General features: G+C 36.0%; 1 protein-coding gene and 1 long non-coding RNA gene across 2 annotated transcripts; both read left to right on the forward strand.

The window, feature by feature from the left end:
• Positions 1-835: 835 nt before the first annotated feature.
• Positions 836-14180, forward strand: LOC119477363 (ephrin-B2a-like). Its single transcript, XM_037751424.1, has 5 exons — positions 836-1198; positions 3079-3362; positions 5107-5199; positions 8709-8825; positions 11763-14180. The coding sequence occupies exons 1-5, from the start codon at positions 1092-1094 to the stop codon at positions 12158-12160; spliced, it is 999 nt and encodes a 332-aa protein (XP_037607352.1). The 5' UTR covers positions 836-1091; the 3' UTR covers positions 12161-14180.
• A 7891-nt stretch (positions 14181-22071) lies between these two features.
• Positions 22072-25281, forward strand: LOC119501011. Its single transcript, XR_005209738.1, has 2 exons — positions 22072-22389; positions 24182-25281. It is a non-coding gene; the product is annotated as an uncharacterized LOC119501011 (long non-coding RNA).
• The last annotated feature ends 2086 nt before the right edge of the window (positions 25282-27367 follow it).

The raw sequence follows: 27367 nt of genomic DNA on the forward strand, positions 1-27367 counted from the left end.
TTCTGTACACAAATCCCTGTTTGTTTTTTCCATTAAAAATTCTCTTATATCATAAGCTGTCAGTCAAGTAAAGTCAATTTTATTTATATAAATCATTAATTTGCCTAAAGCGGGCTTCACAGACTTTAACTGAGCTCAGGAAAAAAATCATTAAAAAATTAACAAGAAAAAAAAGCAGTTTACCTGTAAATTAGATTATTTTATATTATTAGCTCACAGAGGTGGATTGTAATTTAGTACGAAGTATATTTATTATTGTTATTATTTACTTATTTATTTATTTATTTATTTATTTATTCATCTCACTTATTATTGTAAGTGTTGGTATTATTATTGTTATTGACATTATTATCATGACCATCATCATCATCATCATCTTTATTATTATTCATATTATTAATATATATGTGTATGTGTATATACTGTATTATATATATATATATATATATATTTTACTCATTTATTTTCTTTTTGTTTTGTTTTTGTTCCCCCTATGCTCTACACATAAAAGGAAGGATGTCTGTATGTGTTTAAGAGTAGATATATGTCTTATATGACCATCTAGCCTCATTCAATGCCAAACACACACCCATTATCCACATCACACACACACACACACACACACAGACACATTCTTCAACCTGCTTTTATCCCCTTGTGTTGTTTTAGTTTAGTTTTTTAGTTTCAACCTCTACAATTCCCACTAAAGAAATAAAGCGTTTTTTTTTATTGATGTTGATATATATATTTATCTCAGTATCTTTAATGTGCAGAAAGAGAGAGTGTGCCACACAGCCCTGGTCTCCACTACGCATGAGTGCGTATGATGGGCGGACCTGGTCACTCAGTCAGCTGATGAATGATAATATACTCTTCACAATCTCTCTCCTCGATACTTGGATCTCGTCACACGAATGATCTTCTAGCCAATTAACGCACAATGTGGAGAAGCTCACACAGCTGCAGGAGGAAGAGTCTCAACTTGGTGGGAATGTGTCCTGCAGAGCAAAAACCTGGAGACATCATGCAGAGGCAACACGGTTCAGACCGTTTCCACTCTGGTTTATGATACCGAGATACTTGTTCCTGTGATGGGGAGAACCACATGGAGCTGCGGAGCCCTGATCCTGCTGGCCATCATCAGCTCATGTCGAGCAGTCACTCTGGAGTCCATCCACTGGAGCAGCTCCAACACCAAGTGAGTGAGTGAGTGAGTGAGTGCATGGAGCAGTTTACCAGAGAGGCTGCAACTTTCTGCTGCTGCTGCTTTGTAGTGTGTGACCTAATTGATCAAGTTAATCAGAGGAGATACAATCATTTTACTGCAATATGGCAGTTTTTTGTAATTAGTAACGAAATGCATTGGATTACAAAGAATGTAATCCAATCTGAATACTTTTCGACTAAATATTGCACCTCATACTAAAACAATGGACAAATATTATTTTGTCTCTTTAGACATCTGAAAACATTTTCAATGCAAATAAACAGCATTTTGCATATTTCAGCATTTACAGTTTGGTTAAATCAAATAACCCAGTACTGGCACAAACTGCAGGTATCATGTGTACATGAGTTAATATAATTGGTTATCATGAAAAAAGTTTCATCATTTAAAACTGCCATATTTTAAAGATGTAATCAAAAATGTAATTAGTAACGTAATCCATTGGATTACAAAGAATGTATTCCAATCTGAATACTTATGGACTACTTCAAAATCACCTCATTCTAAAACAATGGACAAATGTTATTTTGTCTCTTTAAACATCTCAACATATTTTCAATGCAAATAAACTGCATCTTGCATATTTCAGCATTTACAGATGGTTAAATAAAAATAACCCTTATAAAAACAGTACTGGCACAAACTACAGGTATCATATGTACACATGAGTTAATATAATTGGTTATCATGAATAAAGTTTCATAATTTAAAATTGCCATATTTTAAAGATGTAATCAAAAATGTAATCAAGTAATCCTTGACAATGTAACTATAATCTAAATGCACTTTTTTCAAATGTAATCTGGGATAATCTGGGTCTTTTTTTTTTGTAATTTCATTACATAATCCCGATATAACATAATCTGTCACTACCCAACCCTGCACATGAGTGGCTGTAGAGCTAAAACAATTAGTCAATTAATTACAGACAACTTTGATAATCGATTAATTGTTTTAATTCAATTATTAATTCATTCATTCTCTGGCAGCTTCTCAAATGTGAGGTTTTATATTATGGTGAATTAAATTGGGCTGCAACTAACTATTATTTTCATTATCCATTTATGTGCTGATTGTTTTCATGTTTCATGTTTTCATTCATGTTTCGATCTTTACAATATCAGAAAAGTGCAAGATGTTGTCTCCAAATTAATGATTTTGTTTGACAAACACCCAATAACCCAAATATATTCAGTTTAATGTCAAATAAGACAAAGAAAAGCAAAAAATCCTCACAACCGAGAAGCTGAAATGAGTGGATTTTTTGGAATTTTGTCTTTAAAAATGACTCAAATTTATTAATCGATTATCAAAATAGTTGCAGATGAATTTTTTTGTCGATCAGCTAATTCAGTGGTTCCCAAATTTATTTGCGTCAAGGACCCCGAAACTGACACAAATTAGACCACAGACCCCCATTTGATAAGATTTTGTCTCCAATCTGATAGGATTTTGCTTTTAAATGTTTTATTACAGAAAGTGTATGAAACCCACGACCAAAATAGTCTTCTCCGTGGTATTTATGGATAGTGAAAATAAATGATTCCCCTTTTTGCTGGGGACCCCCTGGATCCCCCTCAGCGACCCCTTAGGGTCCCCGGACCCCACTTTGAAAACCACTGGATGAATCAACTAATCGTTTCAGCTTTGAAATGGAATATGTTTGGGTTTTGGTGTGTTCCTGAAACTAAATGATTAACGATGCCACCTTTGGGACTGTTTTTGAACTTGTGATGGTCATTTTTCACAATTTTCTTAATTAATCTGATAATGACGCTTCAGAGCATTCATATGCTACCGGTGAATCGTTTTACACACTTCATCTTGTAACCCTCTTATCTCGCACGCAGATTCAGTCCAGGTCAGGGTCAGGTCCTGTATCCTCAGATCGGGGACAAGATGGACATCGTGTGTCCTCGGGCGGACGCTTCCTCGGGGGAAAAGGAGGAGTTCTACCGAGTGTACCTGGTCTCCAGAGGGCAGATGGAGAGCTGCACCATCGACAAGACGGACACGCCGCTGCTGAACTGTGACAAGCCTCACCAGGACGTAAAGTTCACGTTCAAGTTCCAGGAGTTCAGCCCCAACCTCTGGGGCCTGGAGTTCCTCAAGGGGAGGGACTATTATATCACCTGTGAGTCACTGTGTGCAACCTCACAGCTCACGTTCAGCAAACACGTTGTCATCCTAACTCGTCATATACTGACGCTTTGTCAGACCCCTCGGCGTCACTTTACGGTCGCGGTAAACACGTGCTTAATGTTGTGAATTAGACAGAAACACTTGCTTATGATTAGACAACAAAACCACTTAGTTAGGTTTAGGACAAAACAACATGGTTGGGCTTAAAATTATAACGTTTTTATTGGGAAAATGTGACTGGACGTTGTGAACACGGGACACGAACGATCAGCTGATTGTAAAATTAAACTAAATGCACGGGACACGAACAGCGGCCTCCTGGATGAAAGCCTTGTGTCGCTGGACCCATCCACCTCCCCTCCCATCCACCCTGTTTGTCTCTTTTGCTCTTTAAACTACTTCTCCACAGCACTTTCCCTGAGCGTTTACTGTTGCTGCGGATGGGTTTACATTGTAGTTAATGGAAAGCCTGTTGCGTCTCATACTGGGTGCCTTGTGCGACGGAATCGAGCGCTGACGGCCGTGACAAAGCGTCTGTATTTGCCGCCCTGGGAATGAGAACGAGCTGGTTCAGCTCAGACATGATATCAGAGTCCCCCGTGTATGTCTCAGTGCATGTGAGCACTTTAAAATCAGTAGAACAGAGACACAAGCTGCTGGTTCCCACAGGTGGATTTGAATCAATGCTAGCAACTGTTTCTTTTTCCTCGTGGGAGACGAAGTAGCCATCATCCTCAGCTCCCTCTCCATTTGTCAGTTTGCGTGAGAATCAAAAAAACGTGGCCTCGTTATTGGGCCGCTGACGGTTGAACCAGCATCTTAGTGGCAAGTGATGCATGAGATGGAGAGCAAGTCTGACCATGTAGCCTCATCCACATCGCCACGCTCTGACAGCACACTTCGCTCTGGCAGGCCAGTGTGATTCCAAGGGCTTACATGCCCCAAATCACACAAGGCTTTTACAGCATCAGGCAGATTTGATGGGAGCTTTCATGGCAACGTGGCTTGTAGACTGTGAGATGTTGTTATCTGACCTAAATGCTGCTAACAAGTCTGTGTGTGTGTATGTGTGAGTGTGAGTGTTGTGGGAGTGATGGGTTGAACTAGAGTTCTTGGTGTTTGTGTATGAATATATTTAGCAATCTCTATGTTAGTTAAAATAAAAACACATTTATTCACTTTGTTCACATATTTAGAGCTGGGACGAGTTCAACGAGAAAATTTATCTGCAACTATTTTCAAAATCATTTCATAGTTCAAGTCATTAGTAAAAGTGCTACGTGTTCTCTGGTTCCAGTTTCTTAAATAGGAGGATTTTCTGCTTTGTTTGTCTTATGTGATAACAAAGCCAATATCTTTTTGATTTTAGACTGTTGATCAAACAAAATGAGCAATATGAAGATGTCTCTTTGGACTCTGGGAACCTGTGATGGCCATTTCTTTACTGTTTTATAACCATTTATACAGTACACCAAACAATTAAAGAGTTATCATTTGGTGCAGCTGTAGTTGCACCACATTAGTTTAGTGGCGTTTTTACGCTTGTGATTTTATATATATATATATACTATATGTATCATCACAGTGTGTTGCCTGTGTGATGCAACATTCAGCAACTGGCTAAACCGTCTGCAAAGAAATCATAATGGAACTATGCATCTTGTATTATGATGATTGCATGAAATAACAAATGTTAAACAATACTTGAATATTTGCCTCCTCTCTCTGTATGTCAGCCACCTCTGCAGGCGCTCTGCAGGGTCTGGATAATACTAATGGAGGGGTGTGTAGAACCAAATCCATGAAGCTGGTGCTGAGAGTCGGCCAAAGTAAGTACTTTGTGTTTGTGTGCCAGCATGTGTGCAATGAAGCTGGGCGTGTGAATGAAAGAGACAGAGATATATCAAACAATGCTAAAGGAAAAACAATTGTTTAATTCTGGTCGTTGTATGCAATAATATCATCTCCTCTCTGGAGTTATTAAGTGGTCAGATAATGTCGATCTTCTATTCATTCTCTTGAAGAGAGATTGCCGTCATGAATTATCACTAATTCAAACTGTTGGCAGCTTAAAGCCAGTATTATCCTGTATGTGATCATTCGGACTGTGGCAGTCAATAATCTTTTCCCCTGTATTAACATCAAATAGCCAATGGTCCCTCTTTTATCGTTTTATGTTCTTATCACATACATGAAAATTTAATAAGGCAGATTCTGAACATATTCGCTGCCATTATTTTAAATGTCCTGAGGATAAATCACAACTTATCCCTTTAACTATCAATTCACTATTCATATATATACACAATTTGTAATTTTATTAGGCAAGTAACCTTATAATATATGAAGAAACAAGCATATACAGTTGTGTTTTGGTGCGTTATTGGGCTGCACAGAATCCGATAAATTAAACAGATGCTGTGTTTCTGTGTGTGTTGCTAAAAACCTTAAAAGCTAAATCTGTTTAAGCCCCAACATGTAATTTGTGACTTCATAAATGTGAAGTATTATTCATATAAATTATTCAAGAATTTGAGATGAAAAATAAGCATTTTGTGTTTCTCAACTGATCAGAACTGCAAATACGGGGCTGTTTTCCTGCTGTGTTTACAAACCGCTACTGATGTAAACAAACAGTTTAACAGCAGCAGAAAACATTAATAACTCAGATTTAGTGTTAATCTCATGTTAATCTCTTCATATATTAAAATTCCTGTAGTTTCCAGTCTTGTGTTTAGATGTTTGGTTGTGTCACGGCCTTTCTGTTTGGATGTGCATTTATGGATTGTGCTTTTTAAAACTGAAAATCTAATCATGTAGTTATTTTATACATTCATGCTAAATGTGGCGTCAGTAAAATTTAATTATTGATAAATAAATGAAAAAAATGAAAGAGGACCTATTGTGCTCATTTTCAGGCTCATGCTTGTATTTTAGGTTTCTACTACAACATGTTTACATCCTTTAATTTTCATGCAACTTTGCAGACCTTTTACGTGCGCAAAAACATTATATAACACACTAAACGTAAAGGGGAAAAAGCACAAAAGCATAACAGATCCCCTTTAAATGAAATGAGTAAAAACAAATTAGGATAAAGAAACTCCACCTAAAGGCCAAAGTATGTTTGTGGCAGCTGCCAATTCTCTGGTGCTTGCTGTTGTTTCCCTTTTCCCTGGTGTTTTTTTGGTTGAGTTGCTGAGTGATTAGAGGGTTATTCAGTTCACCTGTTGCGCAGGGTGTGGGGACTGGCTCTTAAATGATAGTTGAGAGCAGCTTGGTGCATTCCCCTCTTGGCCAATCAGGGTGTAACGACGCCCTTTCTGTAGGGCTTAAAAGAGGAGGGAAACTGCACACCCAGGGTCATTCTGATCTCTCCTTCACTCAATGCAACATGTGTTATCAGCTTTACCAGAAACTCTGGTCTGTTTTGGGCCCTTTTGGGATTCTGTGATCTTTGTGTTTTGTTTGTTGAGAGTGTTGACTCTCCTAGTTGGGGAAACAAGTTAAGTGCCAACCAATTAGGTTACCTGCACTGGGACGATTAGGTGCTATTTGTGCAACAGCTGGCTTGCCTTACAATAGCCTAACGCCTGCAGGCTGTATTTTTGTATTCTATTCATTTGTTGATTTTCAATGAAACCCTTTATACCCATTTCTTTTAGTGTATTTTATTTGGGAAAACTTTAAAGGAGGGTAAAAGGAAAAGCACAAACCAATATTTCAGTTTCCTTAATTGTTTGTTAATATAGAGGCATTTGTTCATTATTGAAGAGGCATTTGTTCATTATTATTATTAAGAAGGCATTTTATTTTATATTATTATGTGGATGGGAACTGTTTTTCAGTCTTCTGACTGAACAACTAAAGTCTGGGGAACTCAGTACCGCCACATGTTCATCTACTGCAGTACTTCTCTTGGTTGTATTTGTTTGTGAAACACCTCTGTGTGATTTACACACATTTGAAATTTATCAATCTATGGTGTTAAATTAATTCCTGCAGTTATTCTGTGATTTATGAAATGTTATTCCTGCCTCTTTCTCTGCAGGCCTCCGTACAGTATTTTAGTTCAAACTGCCATCTTACAATTTAATATTGCCCTTCCATAAAGCTCAGGGACTTGTGAGAGACTTAAAAAGTGGTGGTGTAAGAAATATTCAGATACTATATACATAAGTAAAAGTATCAATAAAGTAACATAAAAATACTACAAGTAAAAGCTCTGCATGAAATATCCCACTTCAGTAAGAAGTATTATCAGTAAAATGTAAACTCAAAGTGACATTATTAGATCACTAATGCAGATGCATCAATGTATACGCAGCATTTTACTGTTGTAGCTGGTTGAGGTGGAGCTAGTTTTAACTGCTTTATATACAGTTAGGTTGTCCAGTGGTTCCCAATCTGGTCGGGCCTTTCAAGGGGTCACAAGATAAATCTGAGGTGTTGTGACATGATTAAGGAACGAGGAAAGGACATTTTTGTTAATTTTTTAGACATCTTTATGGCCTTGAACAGTTATTTAAATGAAACTATAGGAGAACTTTAGAGGGGAAATGTCTTTTTAGTGGAACTACTAACAACTCAAAAGGTTGGAAACAGCTGGTTTAATCTTAAACAATGTGTTGTATTTTATAAGTTTATTGTATTTTTCTTTATGTAATGTCTTAATGTGAAAAAAGTAATAAGTAACAGCTATCAAATATAGGTAGTGGAGCAAAAAGTGATACCCTCTGAAATGTAGAGAAGAAGTATAAAGTGGCATAAAATGAAAATACTCTAAGTATAAGTAAAGTATAATACTCATAAGTTAAGTATACAAGTTTCTCAAGTGCTGTCATTTGATTTAATTACAGCTACATAGCTACAGAAAACATTATACAGCTGTAAAATTGGTGGAGTGCCCCTTAACGTTTTTGATTCCCTATTTCCCCAAATTCCTTTTGGAAAACCCCAAAGAAAGATTTGAATTTTCTGAATTCAGTTATGAATGTGTAGGTGGAGGAAGTGAAAGCATTAGTGATAGTTTTCCCAGTCAAGAAAGAAACGAAAGTCCCAGCTGTGACTCAGAACACAACTTGTTTGTGGTCTAATTAGGTTAGTGATGCATTTTAACTGTCGGCGCAAAAATAATGAGTTAAAGAAAAACCTGCTCTTGCACTGATTCTGACATCAAACACTGATGATTCAACAGACACAGTTACAATAGGAACATTTTGACATGACATGACGTAACCCCACCTACACACCACCATGCGGGGGAAATCAGGAGATGTGAAGTATGGTGAGTTATATGTTGTGATTTTATTTCAAACTGTCCTGTTTTATTTTCCAGGCTCTTCAGATCCACCTTCAACCCTCCAGGAGTCCCCTACCAGATTCCCACCCACACGACCAAAGTCCAAGTCCCAGGACCCCTCTCCGAAAGAAGAAGATCCCAAAAACAAAACTGGTATGAAAACAAAGCAAAAATACCTGGAGAATATGTACAGGTGTAGCTATGTAGGTATAGCTTTTCAACTAGGGCTGTCAAAGTTAACGCAAATTTGTTTTAACGGCACTAATTTTTTTAACGCATTAATGCAACTTGCAATTTTTTTCGGTTGTAGCGGGCTCAGTTTTAAAGCTAGAGTGACATATTAAACTACAAACCCTAAGGAATCCATTGGTACCAACCATGTCACACTAGCTTGTCAGGAAGGAGGTTAAATAACGCTCCAAACTTACAATACATTTTGGCGAGGAAAAAATGGCATGGTGATTTTCAGAGGAGTCCCTTAACCTCTGACCTCTGATAGACATGCCCACTTTATGATAATCACATGCAGTTTGGGGAAGTCATAGTCAAATCAGCACACTGACACTCTGACAGCTGTTGTTGCCTGTTGGGCTGCAGTTTGCCCTGTTATGATATGAGCATATTTTTTATGCTAAATGCAGTACCTGTGAGGGTTTCTGGACAATATCTTTCATTGTTTGTGTCTTTAATTGATTTATAATAATAATTATATACATACATTTGCATAAAGCAGCATATTTGCCCACTCCCACGTTGATAAGAGTATTAAATACTTGACAAATCTCCCTTTGAACAGATACAAAATGTGCGATTAATTTGTGATTAATCACGATTAAATATTTTAATCAATTGACAGCCCTAGTTTAGACTAGTGATCTTTACAATCTTCACAATTAAGGGACCATAATTATATCTTTGCATGTTTTAGCACTTTAACTAAAACATACTGTATGTTCTTAAAGGATAAGGCTGGCAATATTCTGTACTTAAAAAAAGGCTGATAATTTGCTAATATAATGGGGCACTCAGCGGTGTAGTGGAGAGTATTCAGGGTATACTTCCCTCTTTTTCTGGTGGTTTACAGTGTACCTACCTATCAGCCAAAAATCCATTGGTTTACATAGGAGAGTATACCCACTTCCTCCTCGGTAAACTACCAATAGTACATTCACCTCATCAACGACCACTGGGGGCACTGTAGCCCAAACACAAGTAAATAGTGTGTTTGTTGAGGACTATATTCAGCCATGAGGCAAGACATTATAAGTTGTTTCGACTCAAAACTACAGTGCCCATATTCATTGTAATGAAGAAACATGTCACCCAATGCAACAGTGTGGCCCATTAATGTGTTTTAATAGTTTCTGGACAACAGTGGAGCTCTATGGCACAGAGGATATCACAAGACTTATTCTACTGATGAACTTTACTGATTACGTTTTTTGTATTTTTAATTTCCCCTTCACTGGAGGGCAGGAATAATACATCAGACAATCTTTTAAAGTATACTTTGGAAAGTGATTTAAAGTCTGTAATTACGCAGTCTGTAATTTTACAGACTGATTTATTTGAATTTCAGCTCACAAATGTTATAGATTTGATGCAGAAAGGGGAATATTTTCACTTATCTGACATCTAAGGCATCTGTATGAATCTGCATACGGAAAAAATGTGAAAAGAATGAAAAAATTAATATAAATTGTACCCATGCTGATATACTTAATACATATGTATACTGTGCCAAATCCATCCATATTGATCCTGAGCAGGTTTTATGTAGTGTGGAAAAACATTACTAAATAAAGTACACTCAAACTAGACACCATACAGACTAAATATGTATGTTTCAGGGCTGTCAAAGTTAACACGATAATAAGGTGTTACCGCAAATTTGTTTTAACGCCACTAATTTCTTTATCGTATTAACACAACTTGTAGCGGGCTCAGTTTTAAAGCTAGAGTGAAGATACTGGCATCATATGAAACTACAAAATCTAAGTAATACATTGGTACCAACCATGTCATACTAGCTTGTGGCAAAGGAAGTTAAATAATTCTCCAAACTTACGCTACATTTTGGCAAGGAAAAACTGGCATGGCCATTATCAAAGGGGTCCCTTGACCTCTGACCTCAAGATATGTGAATGAAAATGGGTTCTATGGGTACCCACGAGTCTCCCCTTTACAGACATGCCCACTCAGAGTAGTCCCTTAACCTCTGACCTCTGATAGACATGCCCACTTTATGATAATCACATGCAGTTTGGGGCAAGTCATAGTCAAGTCAGCACACTGACACACTGACAGCTGTTGTTGCCTGTTGGGCTTCAGTTTGCTATGTTATGATTTGAGCATATTTTTTATACTAAATGCAGTACCTGTGAGGGTTTCTGGACAATATCTGTCATTGTTTTGTGTTGTCAGTTGATTTCCAATAATAAATATATACATTCATTTGAATAAAGCAGCATATTTGCCCACTCCCATGTTGATAAGAGCATTAAATACTTGACAAATCTCCCTTTAAGGTACATTTTGAATAGATACAAAAAATGTGTGATTAATTTGCGATTAATCGCGATTAACTAGAAACAATCAAGTGATTAATCACAATAAATATTTTAACGATTGACAGCCCTAGTTTTTTTAAGTGAGCTGTTGATGGACTCTATTCTTCCCCAATGCAATTCACAAAGGAAATGAAGCAGCAGCTATTGTGGGAAAAATATTATGATGCGTATTTGTGAAATTTAATTGGCTTTCCAAAGTTGAGGTTTGATTAAAAACCAACATCACAGATATTGTATGATTTCTTGTTAGTATAAAATGGTAGGCCTATGTATGTTGATTTTACAGTTTCCATATTCCGTGACTCATTGGTCCATTCAGAGAAAGGTCAACAGGCTGTTTACCAGTGAGTCACTAAAGATTACAGCATATGTCTGGAGGTTTTTCACGTGAAGACTGATCAGGCTGCACAATCTGAGAGAAATTGTTTTTAAATCTCTGTGTCGCGTGCCCTAGTTCACTCTGTCATCTCAGTTCCTCCTCATGTCCTTCTTTCTGTCTCTCCTCTGTTTCTCATGACAGACTCGGGCTCAGGAACAGGACAAACAAACCCCAGTGATGGCGGTGGCTCTGAGTCAGGACTGTTCATGTGGGTTGTCTCCGGCGGTGTGATCCTCGTTCTGGTCATCATAATTCTGCTGGTCGTGCTGTGGAGGAACCGTCACCGTCACCCTCGCTGTGTCCCAGATAGCCAGCAGTCTGCCTCCGTGTCCCTCAACACTTTGGCCGTGGCGAAGAGGGACAGCATCGGCAGCGACTACAACGGCTCGGACCGCAGCGACGTTGTCTTTCCTATGCAGGCTCCTGACAGCATGCTCTGTCGTCATTATGAGCGTGTAAGCGGCGAATACGGGCCCCCCGTGTACATAGTTCAGGAGATAACGCCCCAGACTCCCACCAACCTTTACTACAAAGTCTAGTGTTTGCTGCTCTGCAGTCTAAACTGTCTGGGACACACAGCACTTCCTTTACTTTAGTTTTAAAATTTGTGGTGGGTGTGAAGAAAGGTCACATCTGACAGTTCGTCTGACAGCTGTGCTGCACTGATCACATCACCACACCATTTTGTTTCCTTGATATAGTACAGAGAGACAATCATAGAGGAACTTGTGTTATAACACATCATTGTGTTCAGTTTGTTTGGAAGCGTGCAGCGAATGCCAGTGGCGGGATGTAACTATAAGTACATTTAACCTACTGTAGTCCTACTTAAGTACAATTTTGAGGTATCTGTACTTTACTTAAGTATTTCTATTTCATGACACTTTATACGTCCACTCCGCTACATTTGAGCGGGGAATATTGTGCTTTTTACTCCACTATGTTTATATGGCAGCCATTATTAATAGTTACTTTGCAGAATAAGATTTTGCACAAAATATGAGTTTATAAAATATGTTGCATTTTTATTGATTAAACTACCCAGCAGTATGTAAAGTACTTAAAATTAGCTCCATTCAACCAACTAGTAAAATTATCAGTAATATTAATCCAATAATATAATATATAATAGTATAACACTCATAGGGGCCCTTTTTCTGAGTACTTTTACTTTTGAAAACTTTAAGTAAATTTTTACTAATAATACTTTCATACAAAATGTATGAAGAACTTTAAAAATATGATACATTTTAAAATGAATCTTCCCAATAGTATATCAAATTTAAGTGAACGATTAATCGATTATTTAGTTAGTTTAAGTTTGTTCTAAAAAAATTAATCAGCCACTGTTTTGATAACTAATTAATTGTTGAAATCCTTTTTCATGCAGAAATTTCAGAAGTTTCAGCTTTTCAAATGTGACAATTTGCTGCTTTTCTTTGTCTTAAATGTTAGTAAACTGAATCATTCAGATGGACAAAACGAGACATTTGAAGACGTCACTAACAACTCTGGGTAATTGTAATGCATTTCTCACTGTTTTCTTATGTTTTGCAAACCAAACAATCAATCAATTGATCAAGAAAATAACCAGCAGATCAATTAGTTGCAGCCCTACATAGTTAAAAAGCAGCTCCACCTCAAGTGTATCTGTATTAATGAGTGTATTTAGTATTAGATCTACTAGATACACCATGTTTTCTCTGCATTAACTTACTTTTTACTCTTGATACTTAAAGTAAATTTAACTTCTACTTAAGTAGCATTTTGAATGCAGAACGTTTACTTACAGTATAATGGAGTATGTTTAAGTGAAAGATCTGAATACTTTCTCCACCACAGGAAAATGACAATTTTGTTATGTTTTTATTTATTTATTTAAGTATTTATTATTTCTCACTGCCACTGCACATGGCAGATTCATTTGTACAGTAAATGTGTGTTTTATTTAATTTATTGATAAATCTAAAAAAGAAGATTGATAGTGAACTCCAACACACTAAATGTGAGAGCACTTAAATAGGGTTTTTTCCACAACTGAGTTGTGGAAACCAGTGGTTCTCAACCTTTTTTGTGTCAAGGACCCCTAAATAGGTCGACGTAATGTCACGGACCACCCGTTTGATAAGATTCCACTTCAGATACCTGCATCTGAAAAGATTTTGGTTGTTAGATATGCTTAATTCTACAGTTGAAGAGATAACCGTGGAGGAAGTGAAACCACAATGGTCACTTTTATGACTCTTACTCAAATTTGGTTCACTTCTATAGTGAATTAAATACTGAAAATAAACTATTCACCATTTTCTGGGGACCCCTGGGGCTCCCCGGACCGCTGGTTGAGAACCACTGTTGTAAACGGTATGTTTAGTGAAATGGATCTTTCTGTTCCAGGCTGCTTTAATTTATACAATATTGTGTCACCTTCTGTAAACATCATTATTTTGTAGACAGTGTTAAAACCACGGGGCCATGCTTAAGAACATGTAATTACTCAACATTGGAAATGGTTTTGTTTCTTGTCAAAGGTGTGAAAGTTAAAAAAAAACTGGACAACAACTTCTCATTAGTCTCTTCTATGTCTGCTTTCCAAAACCAGCAAGTCAAAGTGATGGAGACTTACAGGCAGAAAATGAATTTAAGAGAATGGAGAAGTGAAAGTTTGAATCAGAGTGATGCTGATAAATCACAGCGTTCCTTTTACAGAATGACTAAGCAGCACCGTGTGTGATGACTTCAAGCGACTGCGGTAGCACTATTTGCATACAGTTAGTGTTAAAACCAACATGGTTCCATTCAGTAATTATAACCACTGAACTATATTTAAAGGACTTTTTTACACATTTGCATTATGTGTTTTAGCTGTGGTCGATGAGAAACTTTAAACTCAAAAAAATGTTTTGAATGATTTAGGGTGGGTAGACGCTGCTCAGAGGAGCATGTCTCGTCATTACTTAATGGTGCTCATGGGATAGTGACTGTCATTCTGCAGTGAGTAGCACCATGACACTTATTAGGTTGAACGGACAAAAAAAGGACACAAAAGGTCTATGCATGAATATCTCTGATTGGTTCTTCTCCAAACCCCTCACTCATGAAGATGTTTAACCGCTGCAGTGTCATCTTTGCAGTTCAACACATGTGTGCCTGTCTGCCTGCAAGCTATATCTGTAAAGGTAATGCAAATCCTTATATATATATAGAAACACTCAGCATTTAATTGTCTCACAGTATATCTCCTGTGGCTCCGTGCACGGCATCCATGGGTGAACATGTTTCATGCTCCTTCAGCCACATCATGCCGCACATTTTCAACCTGTCAGCTTCCATGAGCTTCCTCTCCACCAGGGACACTGTTGACTCTGAAAGCCAGATGGAGGATCTTCAGGACATGTGCTCTCTAGACAAGGAAACTGCTCAGCTAAAATTAAACCGGTTCCACACATAAAACACAAGTAAATTAGCTCTCTTTTTTTTTTTTGCAGGAGAAGACTGAAGTGAACTCTGGTTATATTTCCACATCGCACTACTTTTCTTTTTGGCCTGTAGCCCAATATAAAAACTTATAATAAAGTGCTGCAGATGACAGGCGTGGATGGCCTCATTTTTAACCTGCAGCTAAATGCAATTTCCCCTCAGGCAAGGCGTGTATTTAAAATATCTGAGGGATGAATTAGGAAATGTGTCAGGGATAACTAATTTACTTCTTTAATAGACCAACGTGTCTCGGCCAATTTAAACCAGTTTGGATATTTTCATTGAGGAAACACGTACCATCCGGACTATACACAATGAGATATAATAAACCACACTGAAATTCAAATTGTGATCACATGTGCACCTCTACATGGCTCTATAGTGTCATGCTACATTGTGAAAAAACCACATAACACAAATGAGCTTATGATTCTGAGCGTGTTCGTTGTCTGTGTGCATGTGTGTGTGTGTCTTCCCATCCCCTCGCTTGAAGTGATCCTTGATCTTGTGAGATGTTTTTGTCCCATGCGAAGCTTCACAGCTGAATGGGCCGTGGTCGGGCGAGGTGAGTTCAGTTGACCTCAGGGTCACGCGGAGACAATGGTGGCCGGGCTTCTTTAGGAAGAACAAAACAGAGACCCCCAGGCTCATGGCCCCTGTCGAGGGAGGGGCTTGGATGTGGTAGGCCATTTTGGAAGAAAGGGGCAGAAGTGGTGCTACATCAGATGGGATGTTTTGGATCTCAAGTACAGGCTTCTATATCACAAGTGCTACCAGCTTGGTGTTTTAAGTTGCCCATTTTTACTTGTGAAGTCATTTCTCTGCTCAGTTTTATAGTGCAGAAATAAAATGATTTCATGCCTGCATGTGTTGCATATATTATCCATATGTGTGACTGCTTTTCCTTTATCTTTATACCAAATAATAATAATATGAGTCCTAAAATGCTTCTACAACTGATACCGAGATAAATCTTTAACTAGCATTTTGTGCACAGAGCTTCAAGAGGAGGGGGGAGGTCTAACGAGGAGAGCTGTAAGCTTTTATCTGACCCCATGGGACGATGTGAAGTCTACAACCTCCCTGCGTCCACCCACCCCCCACCTCACTTCCATATGCAGAGGAACTAGCCCACACCACTGGCTTTGTGTGGGGGGTTGGGGGGTCATGACTGAGCGCTCCCACTCCCACCGTGTGCCCAGAGATGTGGGAGAAGAAGAAAAGATATCAGGGTGAAACGTTTTATATTTGTTGGTCAGTCAGAGGAGTGAGCATTGAAGCTTGAATCAAACACACCTTTTTGTTAAAGTGGACTTCCACCATCTCTGTCTGAGGACAACCGAGTGTAATTTACAGCAACATCAGCATGCAGAAAAGAGTGATTTCACAGTTTAACAATGAAACATGTTATCGATCAGCAGCTGGGAACACACGCTTCCATCTCCTCTCTGAAACTCAGTGGGTTGCATAAAGGCGATTATATTTAAAACAACAGAAACTCCAGAGATGGGGAAGTTGGGGTTAATGCTTCCTCTTACAGTTGAAGACAATCGTGTCTGTACAGTGTTTAGTTGGCTAGTTCCCTCTGCTGGCCAGCTATCATACTGTATCACACTCATACAGTATGTTTGTGACGATTCACAGGATTCAACACGTGATAAAGACACTGAAGGTCAGCAGCAGATTGAACACTTCTCAAATGTTTCAGCACATCTGCATTGGAGTAACTCACATCTGTGCAACTTCTCAACTCCACATCACTAATAACAATGAGTTGTTGTCATTCCGATGCTTTGAATTGAAAGATAAAAACCCCTTACTGCATTTCATCACACCCCTGTTATACTCTTAACTACTCAAGGGTTGCTTTTAATGGGGGTGAAGGTGGTCATGAATGTGGAAGGGATCATCCCTTGTTTCTTTGTTATTAAACTCCAAATGAAATGGACCGGGGTGTTCTTGAAAAGCACTCGTTTTATCATTTATTTAACTGTATTTACATTTTTGTGTTGAGAACAAAAACATCATTGAAAGGATTACTTGTTCTTAAAGCTGCAGGGGACGCAGTAGCTTTCAGTGGTGGAAGAAGTACTCAGAACCTTAACTCAAATGAAAATAACAAACAATGTAAAACATGAAAATGTTGGATAGATTTACTGCTTTGGGCTTCAAACAATTATTTACACTGAACCATGTAAGAAGTTTAGATGAAAATGTGTCTTTAACTGCTAATGACAACTGAAATATGACAAGGAAAAGGATTTTGTATTGCATATTGTAAGTTTATCATGTTTTTTAAAGTCTTCATTTGAAAAGTAAGAGCTGTCAGATAAATGTAGTGGAATAAAAAGAATACTTCCCTTTGAAATGTAGTAGAAAATAGAGGTTTAAAGTAGCGTAAAGTGGAAATACTCAATTAAAATACAAGTAGGCCTACCTCAACATTGAACTTAAGTATACTACTTGAGTAAATCTTCTTCTTCCACAGTAGTTTTATACCATATCCGACTGAATGTGGTGCACAAATAAAGGGGATTGGGTGTGCCATTTCAGTTATGACATTTAAGTTAAAAGATATTGATCTAAATTATGTTAACTGGTAAAACAAAACACAGATGTTTTGGGTGCTTATTTCCAATATATATCTATATATCTATCTATATATTTAGATAGATATATTTAAAAATAACTACATTTTCACAAGGTATTGCAATTTCTGTGAATGCAGAAAAGTCCATTTTTGAGTGCAGCAAACATCTGGAACACGTAGCAATCGGAGGCTCGTATTGATCTATAATTTGTATCTGACAGGTAAAGTATTTTAACAATTCTTTAATTTAAAACGTTCAAACATTATCTGTTAAAGTGCTGTGTTAAAGATTTTATTTTTAACTAAAAGCAGAAACATTGTTGAGTCTGGGCCCTACATCCTGTCTGAAGGCCCGAGGTTGTTGTATCTGTTGTGGTTTGATTGTTTTTGCTTTTTGTGACGTCTCCAGATGAAGAAAGCAAGAACAACCAGAACATTATGAACTCGATGTGGGCATGAAATGTTACACATAGTTCGGTTTATTTCAGAGGGATGATCATGATTGTAAAGAATCCTAATAAATTTTAATAACTATATGATTGTTCACACTGCACAAACCAAATGTCTGTGCTTTAATCATTTGGATTATTGTAAGAGAAGTACTGGTGTATTTAGCCTTGAACTACTTTGAAGGCAAAATCCAAAAATATTACTAACAGACTAAAGTTAAAAAGTGTTTTACTAACTTAAAACAATTGTTTTAAAACTTCTTTATCCGTTTCATTTTTATATTTCACTTATTTCGTCCTCAGATTATTATTATTGTCATTATTTCAGTTACAATTGTTGTTTTGAATCAGTTGTTGGAAGCTAATTTCGTTAAAACCGAATCAACATTTTGTGGTGTCATTTCTGTTGAAGAGTTCTCACAACTAATGAAGTAAATTTAACCTTTTCAAAAAACAGATAATTTAGATTCCGACCCCAAACTAATTGTTGTCTCACTAAAAATCACTTGGAAATAATAATAGAAAACTTTTTAAAATCTTGAGTTATCTGATATCACTGTTATAATAATGTTTCTTTGAGCATTTAGGTAAAATGTTTATTTTCCCTGAAAAAAACAAATAAAAAACACTTTTAATGGACTTAAATCCTACCGTTCACAACCCACAGACTGTGGGTTTATTATGGGTGCTTAATGAATTTACTGATTTCTTTTTTATATAAATGATTAATTATATTAGTTTATGAATTACACATACTCCATGTCTTCTAGATAGATAGATAGATAGTAACTTTATTGATCCCGAAGGAAATTCAAGTTTCCAGCATCACAGTTCCATAGTACAAAACATGTTAGTAAAAAGGCATTAAAAAAGTTAGTAGTGCAAAGTACAAAGTACAAAACAATATATACCAGATATAAAGATACAAGGAGATGAAGAAAACTGTTAAAACTGAATATAGTGCAGGGTTACAGCTGTGATACAGGACTATTAAAAAAGTGAATATAGTGCAGAGCAAACTCTAAATACAAGAGTATACAAGTGAACTGACCAACTGTTTTGTCATTGTATGTTTAAAGGTGGACTGAATTTACAAATAACAACAATATGTAAAACTTGTTTTATTTCAGAATGATAAGATAAAAGAAACATAAATTAAACTAATTCATAAATATGAGCTACAGGGTCTAATAGTCTCCTCACTAAGACCAAGAAAGTGGATCACATCAGTCCAGTTCTGAGGTCTCTACACTGGCTGCCTGTCTCTCAGAGGATTGATTTCTAAATACTGCTGCTGGTTTACAAAGCACTAAATGGTTTAGGGCCAAAATACATGTCTGATCTTCTGCTATGTTATGAACCATCCAGACCTCTCAGGTCATCTGGATCAGGTCTGCTTAGTGTCCCCAGAGTCACAACTAAACATGCAGAAGCAGCGTTCAGTTTTTATGCACCAAATATCTGGAACAAGCTCCCAGAAACCTGCAGGGCCACTACAACTCTGAGTTCTTTTAAATCAAAGCTTAAAACTTTCCTGTTTGCTGCTGCCTTTTATTAAACCAGATAATGATCTTATACTGCGCTATAACTTTTACTCTTGTGTGTTATACTCTATTTTGGCTTCTATCCTAGCTTTTATTTTTAGCTTGTTTTTATTTTCTAATCTTTAATGTTTTTATGTTTTTATAACTGTTTTGATTATGTCTTAATGTTCTTTTGCACTTTGTCTTAATGTTCTTGAATGTTTATGTAAAGCACTTTGAATTGCCCTGTTGCTGAAATGTGCTGTACAAATAAAGCAGCCTGGCCTTGCCTTGCCTATACCTGTGAAAACAACACACTTTTTTTTAATTTTAATGGATCAGCAACAGGTTGACCGATTGTTTTGTCATTGTATCTTTAATGTATCTTTCGACAAAAGTTAAACTAATTCATAAATATGAGCTACAGGTCTATAAACGTGTGAAAACAACACACTGTGTGGGCTGATTTTAATGGATCAGCAACAGGTTAATTAGTCGTTTTATTTTTAATTAAAACAAACATACAGGGCTCTTAAAAGTATAACATGTGGTCAATATATATAGATTAGTTTTACTAAAAATTTAAGTTTCCAGCATCACGGTTCCATAGTGCAAAACATGTTAGTAAAAAGGCAGTAAAAAAGTTAGTAGTGCAAAGTACAAAGTACAAAAAAATATACCAGATATAAAAATACAAGGAGATGAAGAAAACTGTTAAAACTGAATATATGTAATAATATGTAAAACCTGTTTTATTTCAGAATAATAATTAGAAACATCAATCCAATAAAAGAAACATCCATTTTCTTTTCGACAAAAATTAAACTAATTCATAAATATGAGCTACAGGCCTATAATGTGGGCTGATTTTAATGGATCAGCAACAGGTTAATTAGTCGTTTTATTTTTAATTAAACAAACATACAAGGCTCTTAAAGGTATAACATGTGGTCAATATATAGATTAATTTTACTATTCTGTGCTTACATTTGCATTAAAAACTAAAACAATCGGATTAGGCTATTTATATATATTCATTATAATGCAAAACTTGAATGGACATAAAACTGTATGACTAAGCAGGTTATGCATGCACACATAATATATATATATTTTCATTATAATGCAAAACTTTAATGGAAATAAAACTGTATGAATAAGCAGGCTATGCATGCACACATAATATATATCTATATATCTATATATATAGATATATATATTCATTATAATGCAAAACTTTAATGGACATAAAACTGTATGACTAATCAGGCTATGCATGCACACATAATATATATATATATTTCTATTAAAGCATGTATAAAGCCCAATATATAGATTAGTTTAACTATTCTACACTTATATTTTCATTAAAACTAAAAACCATGGAATTAGTGCTATTTATATAATTTCATTATAATGCAAAACTTGAATGGACATAAAATTGTATGACTAAGCAGGTTATGCATGCACACATAATATATATATATATTCATTATAATGCAAAACTGCAATGGACATTAAACTGTATGACTAAGCAGGTTATGCATGCACACTTAATATATATATATATTTTCATTATAATGCAAAACTTTAATGGAAATAAAACTGTATGAATAAGCAGGCTATGCATGCACACATAATATATATATATATATATATATATATATATATATATATTTATATATATAGATATATATATTCATTATAATGCAAAACTTTAATGGACATAAAACTGTATGACTAATCAGGCTATGCATGCACACATAATATATATATATTTCTATTAAAGCATGTATAAAGCTCAATATATAGATTAGTTTAACTATTCTGCACTTATATTTTCATTAAAACTAAAAACCATGGAATTAGTGCTATTTATATCATTTCATTATAATGCAAAACTTTAATGGACATAAAACTGTATGAATAAGCAGGCTATGCATGCACACATAATATATATCTATATATATCTATAGATATATATATATATATATATCTATATATTTATATATAGATATATATATTCATTATAATGCAAAACTTTAATGGACATAAAACTGTATGACTAATCAGGCTATGCATGCACACATAATATATATATATTTCTATTAAAGCATGTATAAAGCCCAATATATAGATTAGTTTAACTATTCTACACTTATATTTTCATTAAAACTAAAAACCATGGAATTAGTGCTATTTATATAATTTCATTATAATGCAAAACTTTAATGGACATAAAACTGTATGACTAAGCAGGCAATATATATATATAATATATATAATATGATATATTTCTTTCTATTAAAGGCTGTTTAAAGCAGCAGTGATCCCTCTCTCCTTCCCTGGTGGAGGTGGAGCAGTGTGTCTGTGTGTCAGTGGTCGGAAGTGCCGTGGTGTAGTGTATGTATGCTAATAGAGAGTTGGGGGTTGTATCTAGATATTTACGTTCAGTGTTCAGTGGGAGCCGCCCTTCATTCACCCACATGTTACCAACTGCTCGCCTTCGCGCCACTTTCCTAACCCCGCTATCATTGTTAACCAGCCTTTATCCCGGCTATAAATTCACCCGCGAGCCGCTCCGCTTTCACTCTACGTTTTCGTTTTCATCCGCAGGTAGAAAAGTTTCGGAATAGTTGCGTATTTATCTCTTTTTGTCGGTAAAGAGCTTCTCTCCAACACACACGGAGGAGCCGAAGAGAGGCAGCGAAGATGGAGGATGTCGGCTGGTGAGTGTCTACCAGAGCGCATGTTTATCCGCAAGGAAGTCGCCTTTTGGGGTCTGTTTTTACCTCTATTTCTGCTTAATTTAAACCTCAAAACGATGTGTTTTACTTGTGTTTTACTGTGTGTTAATAATCACGCTATTAGGTGTATGTAAACAGTAAAACATAGCTGATATAGTGGTGAAAACAGAGAGTACACGGTGAGGAGGCGCATGGCAGCCCACCTCTCTCTCTCTCTGCTCCTCCATCGAGGGGGAGATTTGAAAAGCTGTTTCTCTTTAAACAACTACTTCAAAACACCCCGATAACAACAACCGAGTTATTATAAACACACTTCTAGCCGGATTAATGAATAATAAGTTATGAAAGGTGTTTAATTAGTGTCTCTGGTGTCGGGTTTGTGCAGTGGTGTGTGAGTTAAAGTGCCCCCCAGAACAAAGCAGCAGCACATGGGGACGCTGTAGGCCGCGTGGTTTAGCTTAGCTTAGCTTTAGCCTTTCTAAGCTAAATACACACTTAATACTGCTGTATTGTTGTACATATTGTTGTGTAAACACACACCTAACACTACTAAAGCGTGTGTCGTATTAGTATAAAGATAAGAGTAGATAAATAAAGCCAAAACATCCGGATAAGATGCTGTATTTCAGACAGTGTGCTCGTTTGTTGTTGGATAACAGCTAATGAGCAAACTCTTTTATTTTATAAGCTTTTAAAACCACATTTAACACAATAAATGGGTTGTTTCAGTGCAACACCTTTAAGTGCTCCTATACCATGAAGTAAAGAGGTATTTATTGTAACTATAGTAAGACGGTAAAGACATGTTTTCATCAAAGCTAACACGTTGTTTGCTATAAAGCATCTGCTCCCACGTTAGACGGTGTTTTTTAGTATAAAGCTCCGATAAACCAGCAAAGCCACGGTGTTTTCTCTTCTAAATAAACAACACGCTATTACAAACTCTCTGTGTGCAATACTGCTGTAGGTTTTGGTTGTTTTTAAGGTGTTTTTATATGCTAAAGGTTGGCGCACTTGGAGGCGCCATGTTGCAGCCGGGTGGGGGAGGGGTGAACAACACGGTGCTCGGGACCCCGCGCAGGCGCTCCTCGTTCGGCGTGTCGGCGCAGCGATGAGCGGCGGGCCCTCGGTGCTCTCTGTGCTCATTCATGTTTTCACTGACCTCGTGCTGCTGCGATAAATCATAACATCTTTGTATCAACAATGAGTTAACTCGTGCTTTTTTTTATATCGACTCACCAGTGATAGTGGTGCACATTTAATGGTGTTTATTTTATTTATGTATTTTTACTCAAAGTCTTTTTATTGGTATTCTGTAAAAATAAAAAAAAATCCAATAAATAACTGTATAAACAAATCCCTATAACAATACTGCACCATTAAATAAGCAGAGTTATCTTTCATAAACAATTACATTTATACATATAAATGAATTAAATCTGATAGCAACATAAATTAAACATACCAAACAAAAAAATAAATACAATTTATATTCCAAGTTTTCTAGATGGATTTAATTACTATAATTTCATTACACATCCACCTGCATGTATAACTTGTTGTGCAATGCCACAAAACATAAATTAATTACATCCGATAGCAACATAAATGAAACATATACCAAACAAAAATACCTTACATTCCACGTTTTATGATGGATTTAATTACAATAAATTCGTGTCACATATCCACCTGCATGTATAACTTGTTGTGCAATGCCAAAAGGTAACTCTTAATAACTATCCTATGTGTTTTTTGTTTTTTTTTCTTCCAGATCCACCATGATGAAGTGCAGGACCCCCAAACTAAATTGCAGAGGGAGCAGTGTGACCATCTTTACCCATGCAGCGGTGCTGTAATCAGTCTGTGTATTGTCAAAGTGCTTACAGTGCAGGTAGTACTATGTAATACCTACTGCAGTGGAGGCACTTACAGCAATACCCTGACACTGATGTGCAGATTCTTGTGATGTTACATGTCATTTTTTTGAATAACTGTCTTTGTGCTAAGGTGCATCTAGTGCAGATAGTGAAATAGACTAGCACCTACTGCCCTAAGTGCTCCTTCTGGCATAAGGGGCTGTGATATGCGCCACCAGACCATTTTTTAATTTCTAATTGGGCTCAAATATCTTGCAGTTCTCTGCTAGTTTTGCATAGTTGCACTACAAGAATAGATGAGTTGTGCAAATCTATGCAAAACTGATGGTGGCCTGCTTGCTCTCCACCTGTTTAGATTTTTTGGTTTCGGGGTGTCACATCAAACACAATCTGATTGTAAATACACATGTAACACTGTTGAGTATTTCCCAGTTCTCATCAAGTGACTCAGTTTCAGCAGTACTAAAGTGCTTATAGTGCAGGTAGTGTTTTTCTCCTATCTACTGCAATGTAAGCACTTGAAGTACTTCTAACTAACTGCCATCTTTCTGAAGCTCGGCTGTTTACAATCACGAAAGACCTTTTAATCATCGCCTGGTCAGTTTTGCTGGTTTGCATTCAGCTTTAACTGATGTTTGCTGTGCAAATCCATGCAAAACTGACTATGTTGATGAACTATGTTCTGCCAAGTGGGCTTGCTTTTTCATCAAGGATAGGATGTGTTTGATGTTTCGGATATTTGGGGATGTCCCTTTCTGTGCAGGTGGGGATTAGTAGCAATGCTGTCTATCTGGAGGTATTGCACTTGTCCCGGCCTGTATAGGAGCGAGGAGATGAAGCTGACCTGGATCATGACCCGAGTGACTAGAAAATGCTGCGCTAATGTCCTGTAATGTTTTGGTCTATATGATTTGCATGCGATTATTGATGGGGAATGTTTTTAATTTGGTTAATTGTAATGTTTCCTGAAATATATTACATTTTAAACACTTTTCTTCCCCCTCTGACTGCTTTATTATGCAAATCTCACAATTACTGGGTTACAGGCATTAAACACTAGTGTTTAAAGTAAAAATCCCCCCCCCCCCCCCCCCCAAAGTTGACTAACATCTCAGTGAAAATGTTTAAAAAGGTTTTTGTGGTATTGGTATTTTATAATGTCACCTTATGAGGCACTTGTTGTAACATGATGAAAAATGCACGTAAATGCCAGAAAAGGCATGTAAACTGTGTTTTGGTCAACAAACCTGTTTCACTTTTGGTCATCTCTGCACTTTCTGCAACCTGAGAAACAATTAACCAATAATATAGATTAAGAGATGTCATGTTGATGACCTTTGCCTAGCTGGGTTTACATGCTGCACGTTCCAATACTGTAACATAAAGTTGAGAAGCAGTTATGCGATCATACAATGAACACCAGATAAACATTTAAGATCGCAGCCCTGAATGGTCCCAGTTTTATCACGGAAGTCCACATTCAAGAGCAGTTCTGGTTATACTGAGGGGGAAAAGATTGAAGTAATCTGGTATTAATTTTGTATATTAAGACTTGCATGCCAAACAAAGGATATGCTCATCAAAATTATGAAATTACCATGAGACAGTTTCACACTGAAAATTGTAGTTGGGTTTAAGTTTTGTGTTGATGCAGTTTTCTTCTGGTAAGAAATCACTTGGTGGATCACACAGGTTATAATAAAATATATAATGGCTAACTATTTTTTTATTTTTTATTTTCTAATTTAATAAAACAGTTAAAGACACATGGACATTAAAACACGCCTAGGGTGTACCTTAATAAATATTGTTTAATAAGTGGATGTATTTCTCAGTCTGCTTTTCTAAAAGTCCCCTGTAATTTTATTATTTTTTATTATATAGTTTACTTACTGTTACATTTCTCTGTTAGATATGTTACTGTATATGTGATGATTAAATTGTCAGGATTCTTAATTTCCCTTTATTTTTCTAAAATTAATCTTATTGAATGAAAACAAATGAATACAACAATTTTAACTCCTAACCTCTTATTTTAAAGTTCAATTAAACTGAGAAGATGGTAGTTTTCATTCAGCAAAGAATGTAATATAAAAAATAAATATTTTTCAAATTGAGAACTATTTAAGATTGTCAGTCAGGTGTCAACTTACTTTGGCTGAACTTAGAATAAAGGACATTAAAACAAATCCTTAATTAGTCATGCCTTTATGAATCAACCCATGATTAAATACCTTAAAAATCCACACTAGTAAGCTAATTTTAATGAAATCATGAAGTGACCATGAAACACTTTTTGAGCACCTGAAATCTGTAGTTTGGTTTAAGTTTTGTCTTGATGCAAGTTTTCTTCTGGTTAGAAATCACTGCGGACCTCACAGGTTATAATAAAATGTATAAAGGCTAACCATTTTTAACTTTCTAATTTAATGAAACATTTAATGACACATGGACATTAAAACGTGCCCAGAATGTACCTAAATATTGTTTAAGTGAATGTTTTTCTTAGTTTGCTTTTTTAAAAGTCCCCTGTAAATACATTGATTTATTTTTTATTATATTGTTTACTTACTTTTACATTTCTCTATTAGTTATGTTCTATGTGATGATTACATACATGATGATTACATGTTATTTTCCCATTTTTTAGTTAATATATATGTTAATATGATATATTATATATTTATTAATATATATTAATGTTATTAAATTAAAATAATAAAACAAATTAAAACTCCTCTCCTCTTATTTGACAATTCAATTAAACTGAATTGGGCGTTTTCATAAGCAAAGAATGATAAGGGAATATTTTATAAAGGAAATAGTTTTCAAATTGAGAACTACCGGTATTTAAGATTGTCAGTCAGGTGTCACTTTATTTATTTAGGCAGAATTTTGGATAAAGGACATAAAAGAAGCCTAAATAACTCTTTTATTTATGAATCAACCCATGAATAAATTACCATAATAATCCACAATACTTAAGCCTTATTAAGCTAATTCAAATGGAAAATAATATCAAACAATTTCTGTTCTGAAGTGAGGTTTTGTTTCAAATATTTTTATTAGGAAGCATGTGC

Source organism: Sebastes umbrosus, chromosome 2, assembly GCF_015220745.1.
Source record: "Sebastes umbrosus isolate fSebUmb1 chromosome 2, fSebUmb1.pri, whole genome shotgun sequence".
In the NCBI taxonomy this organism is placed as follows: Eukaryota; Metazoa; Chordata; class Actinopteri; order Perciformes; family Sebastidae; genus Sebastes; species Sebastes umbrosus.

Excerpts from the sequence above, each read along its gene's own strand:
- LOC119477363 (XM_037751424.1), top strand. The coding sequence starts at position 1,092 with ATGGGGAGAACCACATGGAGCTGCGGAGCCCTGATCCTGCTGGCCATC. Across the intron at positions 1,199-3,078 it reads TGGAGCAGCTCCAACACCAA|ATTCAGTCCAGGTCAGGGTC; the intron begins GTGAGTGAGTGA and ends TCTCGCACGCAG. Across the intron at positions 5,200-8,708 it reads GGTGCTGAGAGTCGGCCAAA|GCTCTTCAGATCCACCTTCA; the intron begins GTAAGTACTTTG and ends TTTATTTTCCAG.